The sequence below is a fragment of the Callorhinus ursinus genome, unplaced genomic scaffold (assembly GCF_003265705.2).
Source record: "Callorhinus ursinus isolate GAN/ISIS: 27379988/994484 unplaced genomic scaffold, GSC_fseal_2.0 scaffold80, whole genome shotgun sequence".
NCBI lineage: Eukaryota > Metazoa > Chordata > Mammalia > Carnivora > Otariidae > Callorhinus > Callorhinus ursinus.
In genome coordinates, this window is record NW_027397142.1 from 3385257 (window position 1) to 3393226 (window position 7970).

General features: G+C 51.9%; 1 protein-coding gene across 3 annotated transcripts in view; it reads right to left on the reverse strand.

Moving 5' to 3' along the window:
* PAXIP1 (PAX interacting protein 1) overlaps positions 1 to 7542 on the reverse strand; it is a 53209-nt gene extending 45667 nt beyond the window's left edge. For all 3 annotated transcript variants that reach the window (XM_073887533.1, XM_073887532.1, XM_025862170.2), the window contains exons 1-2: positions 7341 to 7542; positions 3417 to 3551 (exon numbers count right to left, since the gene is read on the reverse strand). In XM_073887533.1, the coding sequence (XP_073743634.1) occupies positions 3417 to 3551; positions 7341 to 7421 (216 nt within the window). In that variant the 5' untranslated portion in view covers positions 7422 to 7542. The remainder of the gene's footprint in view (positions 1 to 3416; positions 3552 to 7340) is intronic.
* Between the last annotated feature and the right edge of the window lie 428 nt (positions 7543 to 7970).

The following is a 7970-nucleotide window of genomic DNA, read 5'->3' on the forward strand; positions in this document are numbered from 1 at the left end:
TCAACAATGTTTCAGCCTCAGTTTATAACAGAGTGTCTTCTGTGAATAGGGTGTAGGAATACTGGATATTTAAAAAAATAAACACTGGTGGTACTTGGGATCATTATTTCACGATGATTTGGTGATTTTGCAGAGCACGCTAACTTACTGGACTAAGTGCACCACGCTGAAAGACAGCATTTCGTATTTCTATTCATGCATTCCAGCCAATGTGTCTTCACGTTTTTTGATAATCCTGGGCAAACTTCAGTTAATCAAAGGGGGCTGGCCAGCATCAGGAACCGTTACTGGCTCTGACTCTTCTACAATCAATATCATCCCATGGACGAGCTTTATTCTCCACAGTAACACCCAGAGCCCTGTGGAGACCCTTGGTTGCATGGCTTAGCACCAGGCTGCTTTACTAATCCCTTCATCTAGAGTGCAGGAGGATTTTCAGAGCCTGGGGGTGATGCACTGTGACAGCATTTGGGCAGGTGAAGGTGCAACTTTTCTTGAGGACACTGGGAGAGGTGCCTGTGAGCACAGGAGTGTGACCACGGAAGCAGACACTCTGGAAAGGTACCCCTTCCAACTCATGCAGCACATACCCTGGGAAGTGTCCCTTTGCGAACTTGGGGGAGGAGGCAAGTATAGGTATCTCCATTTAAGGATTTAGGGCTAGTCATAATGTTCATGCAGAGCAGACCCATCCTCAGACCCTCACTTAGAGGAGTCTAGATAAAATAATGCCAAGTCAGTAGGACACACCAATAATAATAAAGCAGAAATGGAGAACTAGAAAAGCATAGTAACAAGGAGTTATTTATCCCAAGGGCCGATAACAATATATAAAAATAAGCCCACTCTAAGTCGGGATAATTAGCATTTCCAATGATGCCCTAAGGCCACTGAGAAATAGATTTCCATTACAAAAATTATTCTATAAGTTTTGGTGACTAAAGATGCAAGTTTTAAACATCTATACAATTCAAATATGTAAATGATAAACTGTCTCCGTGCATTAGAATGCCTTATTTTTAAAATGCACTTGTCGGGGCACCTGGGTGGCTCAGTCGTTGAGCCTCTACCTTCGGTTCAGGTCATGGTCTCGGGGTCCTGGGATCAAGCCCCGCATCGGGCTTCCTGCTCTGCGGGAAGCCTGCTTCTCCCTCTCCCACTCCCCCTGCTTATGTTCCCTCTGTCAAATAAATAAATAAAATCTTTTAAAAAATAAAAAAATAGTAATAATAAAATCCACTTGACAAATTTAGTAAGTCAAAGGCCAAGGATCTGTGCTTATAGAACCGGGCCTCTGCCTCCACCAGCTGAACTCAGACTAAGAACTTGAGGGTCTGGCAGCATCATCTTGGGGTGCACACCAACTACTGGGTCAGCTGACAGATTCCATCGTCCTGTCATGGGGCACTATGGTCCCTGCCACAAATCACAAGCAGCCTGGAGCTGTGAAGCGGATGAAAGATGAGTGTGCCTGGGGCCTCATTTCATGCTACCACAGCCAAAGGGGAAGAGCAGGATGGGGGTCTATTAAGCTAGACTGGCGAAATGGTGGTAATTATAGAAGCTGGGTAATAGGTATTTTATGCAGCCTTATTACAGCCTGACTTTTCCAGAAATACAACATGTAAAATGAAGAAGACTGCTTTTTTAGCTTGGCCTTCTAGCAAGGACGGATCACCATTCTGAAATGTTACGTCCCAGCTGGTTCCCTCACCCTCGAGCTCTGGGGACCAGCCCACATCTGTGGCAGTCACTTCACATCGGACCGGTCCCAGCAGCTCACCTCCTGACCCCATCCTCCATGGACTTGTGCCCAAGGATTTATACACTGAAATACACATTTATTTTCCTTTTTTATTCCTTTACATTTCAGGTCGGGCAATTATACATAATGTGTACACACAGGTTTTAAATTATGTAATATCCTCTTACATAGAAACAAAGGGACAGTAGAGGGGATATACAAAGCACCCGCTGCGAAAAGGGATTGGAGCGTCACGAGATCTAAGCACCACTGCTCTAAATGGTCTGGCAACAATGACCTTAGTCCCCAACACTGGTTACTAAGGCTGCCCTTTTCAGGTTCACGCAGCAACCCGCACAATCTAGGGGAAGTCACTGTCATGAGACAAGGGGCTCCAGGCTGCTGAGGGAGCCGAGATACCATCCCCACAGCTAAGGAAGAATGGAAGCAAACCAGAGACAAAAGGAGGGTCCCAGGGAGGCAAGTGTGCCTGTCACAAGCCTGTCTCTCTCACCAAGTGGGGTCAGGTGAATCAAGCAGGAAACCTGCCGATGTTCGGGCTTCACGAAGGAGCTGGCCATGCCGAAACAAGGAGTCTAGGGCAGGATCGTGACCACCGCATGTCACTGCTGTAAATTAACAGACACTCTGACGTGCTGCCTCTGGAGAATCTGGTTTCTGAGAACCTTCTCATGAGACAGATCTGCTTTCAGGTTTATTTTCAAAAATCAGGTTCCTAAGCCTGCAAGGCAGCTTCAGACCTGGGTACTGATGAGGTGCAGACTTCCCAGCGGCCAGCTTCTCGGCACCCCAGTCTAACTTACTGGCAATCTTTCCTAACTCCTAGCCTCTCTTGTTATTAAACCATAATAATTTTCATACTGATTTTTAGGCAAAGTATTTGATAGCATAAAAAAAAAGTGGTAGTGTAACTGAACTATTTTAAAACAAATATATAACAGCTACAATTAAAAAAAAAAACTGAAGGTCCAAAACTACAAAATTACATTTCAAAACATGCATTTAACATCAGTCAACTTAACTACAAGGAGCAAGAGAACACCACAGTGTGTAGATCAACAAACTCTGAACAAGTCACCCACCAGGTGAGGCCCCCCACTTTCTAGAACCAAGCACCCCAGGTCAGCTAGACAGTACCAATAATGGCCACCGGGTGGACAGTGGGAGAAACAGTCACGGTGACCACTGTTGGTGAGCAGTTAAAACAGCACAGCAAATGGGAGGCAGGACTCCCTCCAATGTGTCTAGCTGGAAATTAAGACCACTTGCCACAGTGGGGATGGAAAGTGGTCCCTCCAGGGGTCATGACCTGACAGGATTCTGCCTGCCTTGGGAGAGAGCACACTTTCTCATGAATCCCCAGTGCCCATCGCTGTAGGCTGACACACCCATTTCCAAGACATGTCCCTGGCGTAGAGAGCTCTGGGCAGAGAGGAACCCCGGCCACACCACCGCAGGTGCATGAGCAGACCCATCAAGAGTTACCTGTAATGTACAGAAACCTGGCCACAGCATGATTTAACACAACGGGCTTCACGCTGCTTCCCATACAAAGCAGTATTTTGGCAAACACTCTGAGTTACAGGAAGACTTTGTATTGATTTCAAGACACATCATGAAGTGTATAAAATTAATGAGACTTACTACTAACCTTAACTACAGGTAAATCAAAGACTTCCCGAGCTTCTCCAACCTCCGGATTGTCCCCGTCTTCCGAAATTATGTGTGAGGCTAGAGCGTTGTAGGACACTTCCTTAGCTTTCCCAGCTTTGAGAAGCTGGATAACCTTCAAAAAACCACACAAATTAAAATGAAAAACACCGCATTTCATTCTTGTTTTACACAAATTGTTGTGAACAATGAAAATTCTAATAAAAACACACCATGTTCACCACACAGAATTAATAACCTTTTACTGAGTCATATGCCATCAAACATTTGAGGACAGTAGAAAGCAGCAGATCCTGATCCACTGACCAAGTAAGCATGGAGGCTGTGAGCCAGGTACTAGGTAGTGTCTCTGTCTTGAAAACAGAAGGTCTGACAGACAACATTTCAGGGCTGAGACGGGGTGCCCAGGCTCAAACTTCAAGGCTTAGGGACAGGTAGTTTCGCCACAAATGGTAAAGTTTCTAGAAGAGGAGCTACATGAGCAGAACCCTGATGAACTTAAGGAGTTAGCGAGACAAAAATACATGCGCCGTTGTGGGCGGGGGGGGGGGGGGAGAGCAGCATTCAACACACTGGACAGGTGACAGGGTCAGACTGTCACGTGCTATGCAAAACTGTTTGCAATTTATTCTCATACAAAAGTGTCTTCTGGAATGACGCAAGTGTTTTATTTAAGCAGGGAAATGGCATGACCAGATTTTATCAAAAGATTATGGTCAGTGCAAAAAGAATGGACTGAGTTTGAGACAACGGCAGTAGTCCAGGGGAAAGCAGCAGGTAACTGAACCAAGGACTGTCACTAGGGAAAGGAGGAAGAAGTGAGAATGCACAAGACTCGGTGCCTGGAAGGGGCAGAAGTGCAAGAGAGAAAGTGCTGGGGACACAACAGGAGCATTCACGGAGAAACAGGTTATGAGTGCAGAGGTGGGGAAGCAAGAAAAGTCCTTTAGTTTGGGGCACATCCTTCTGATGCCATGTGGAAGGTCTAGGAAAAGACTTCACTGGTACCTGCAAAACGTGGGCCCCCACCAGATGGGGAGTCAGTAGTGGCCAGAGTTCTGAGAGTGAGGTCCCCAGGTGCAGAGAGGTAAGTGAAGAACCGGAGGCTACTCACCTGCCAGAGACTTCAGGGACAGGTGGAGGTGAGGGCAGAGCCCGAAGAGCCCAGATGTGCACCACATATGAAGGTGACCTGATGCCTACATAGCTCAAATTACCCACAAGTTAGGTAAATTTTTTCAGAATATTTTACTGACCACCCAGAGATGGCAACTGGAGCCGATGCTAAGTATTTGTTCTAAGTAAAAAGAAACTGGTTTGTAGCCACAGGTCACCTCCACTTTCCTCCCTTCACCTCCAAGCACCTTTAGTTTCCACATTCACTCGACGTGACCCACAGAATATGGCACCCTCCTTTTATCTATCCTCCAGTCTGCATTTCCAACCCTACTGCCTTTTTTAGGAGTCTTGAGATTTCAATGTCTCCCCTTCCACCCACGAACAATGAAGTTCCCACTGGTCCTCACTCGCGCTCACACACATCCAGGCCCCTACTCTGCTTCCTCTTGCTGACAAATCCCTTGGAACAACTGACCAACCTGTCTTCACTTTCTCACTTCCTGCTCACTCTTCACCCACTGCCTTTTCTACAACTCTGCTGAAATACTGATTTCTCATGGACTGAAAGATGCCCAAACCACAGGCATCTTTCCAGCCTCCACACTACTGAATCTTACTAGATTTAACTCACATCACTCAGCACCAGGTGTACTGGTCATCCTGGTGTATCCCAAATATATCAATGCCTCCGTTCCTCAGCACACACGTTCCACACAAAGGACACCACCTCTTCCTCTTAAGTTCTGTGTAGAGCTCAACACCCCACTGAGAAGACACCTACTTTCAAAAAGTTCAGTGGTGCCTCTTCCTAGGCACCCCAGCAGAGAAGTCTGTCCTTGCTGCACCTACCACCCTACACCGTAACGTCTTCAGGTGTGCTCCCCAGCCCTCAGCAACGAGGGAACCTCAAGGAGAGGTATCAGGTTCCATTCATCTTCAGATTACATCTGCCATCTAGGCCAACGCCTTAACAGGTACAAGGTGTTCAATATACGTGAACTTTCTGAATCCATTTTTATAAGATTCAGGGAATCAATTTTCTGGCTCTAAATCGTTTAGAAAATATACTGTTTCACATCAAAGTGGTTTGCCAAGGACATTTTTAAGCACTTAGATTTGACTCATAGTTGAGCAAATATGGTTTCAATTCAACTTGTTCCAGGTTTTAAGTAACATTTGGTTCAAGTCCCTCCTAAGAGCCAAAGTCCTAAAAGGAAATAAAGAGTGTAGGAAGGAGGTGGGGGAGAAGGATGGATAGTGAAAGACAGGAAAATTATCAATATTGGAAAAAGCTGCCACTGTTACAGGCGCTCACCGTGATCACTCTGGGTTCAACACCTGTGCACCTTGAGATTCAAGGCTCGATCTCCTCACCCGATAGTTACAGTAGAAAAAGGGTCCACCTTGGGGGTCATGCAAGGGAGTTGGTTTCGTTCCCTAACATACTAGCAGAGCAGCCTCCAGAAGGCCAAGACCAATCAGCCTTCCATAATTCCTTCCATGCCAACCAAGGTCACTGGTTAAACACCTGCCTCCACTCTTGAGGACTAAGGTCTGATCACCTGGCTTTGCTTTCCCTCGCCTCCACGCTTAGCACTCACAGCAAAGGAGACACCCCAGGAAACTTTAACTGCACACACTTCAATAAAGGGAATACTGTGAGGAACGACCTGAAAAAGATATTCAACTACGATTTGCTTCCACGGTGGAAGAGTAACACTCTGATATTTAAAGAGAAGTATCATTTAAACTTAGAAAAAAACAGTATCCTCTGGCGTGAGCCTGTTAAACGTTCACAGTGATGGTGCTACCTGGGTATTTTCCACATTTACTGTTTAATCCCCCCAATTAGGAAAATCAAAAAACGGGAATTCGCGGGTGGCACACTGACCGCTTTGCACACTACTGAGGCTCCACGGCCCAGACGGGTGAGCTCCGGGGGCTGGCCCCACAAGGGGCGGCTCACTAAGCCCCCGGCAGCCTGGACCTGGGGTTCCGAGTAGAGCTCCACCCGCTCCACCCTGTCCGCTCTCGGAACCCAGACACACGGGGTGGGCAGCAAGAAGGACGCCCCCTGTCCGAATCTGCCCCAGAAAGGGGCAAAGCAGCAGCTGGCTGAGGTGGCAGGCTCGGGGACTTACCACACGCGACAGGACGCTGGTCCCCCACCAGGCGGAGGCCGGGGACAATCCGTGCTAGGCCCGAAGTATGCCCCCTCCCACCCTACGCCCTCCCCTCCTCTCCGGTCAGAAAGTGGCCCCTCTCCACGTCATGCCCTCTCTGAGCTCACCCTCCAGGTGCCCTGCCCGCTGGTGATCCCAGTGGCGCCTGACCCAGATCTCCGTCCCTCCCCTCACGCCCCCCCAATCGTGGTTCCCGAAGACCCCCTGCCCTCCGGCGTCCGGGCCGCGGGTCTCAAGGACCACCCCCACGTCCCCTCCCTGTCCTCTGCTTCCCGCCGGTCGCAGATCCCGCAGAACCCCCACCCCCAGGTCCCCTGCCGCTCCCCCCAGAGGGTCCCGCAGACCACCCCCCAGGTCCCCGCTCCAGGTCCCCGCTCCCACGTCCCCTGCCTCTGGTACCTCGGGTCCCGCATCCCCCGCCCCCAGGCCGGCTCGGCGCCAGGTGGCCCAGTCTCCACACAGGCAGGCCGGCAGGGCCGGCGGGCCCCGGGCGGCGGGGTCTCCACGTTTGGCGCCCAGGCGCGCGCCCGCGGCGGGAGCGGGGACGGGCCGGGAACGCGGCGGGCGGCGAGCGGGGGCGGCGGGCGGGGGCGGCGCGGTACCTGCGGGTCGATGTCGCCCACCGCGTAGTACTTGACCTCTCGGAACATCTCCTCGGGAACTTTGAGCGCCGGGTCCGACATGGTCGCGGCGGCCAGGAGGCTCCGCGGCGGCTCCCGCCCCGCCCGGCGGGGCCCGCTCCCCAACGGCGCGGCCGGGGCCCGGTCCTGCGAGTCGGGCCCGCTCCCCCTCCCTCTGCGCCCCCGCCCGCGCCGAGCGGCCCAAGCGCGGGAGCCGCGCGCGCCCTGCGGGACGCACCATCCCGCCGGCCGCCGAGGGGGAGCGCCGACGAGCTGGCTGCCAGCCGGCGCCGCCTCGCGCTTCCGCCGCGGCCCGCGGCCCCGAGGGCAAGGGCACCGCGAAGCCCGCTCCGCAGACCCGGAGCCCGTGGCCGCCGCTTCCTCGCGAGGGCGGGGCCCCAGGGACGCGGAGAAACGCGCCCCCCCTTAGTGCGGCCCGAGTGGGCCGGTCCCGGGAAAGAAGGGAACGCGGAGGCCCCTCCCGTCCACACGCGCGGCCGCTCGAGCGGCGCAGGCGCGCGGCGGAGGGGGCGGGGCTTGCGGCCAGCCGGCCGAGGCGATGGCGGCGCGGGCTGGCCTCGGGCTGCGGAGGGGCCCACGTCGCCGGGGGCC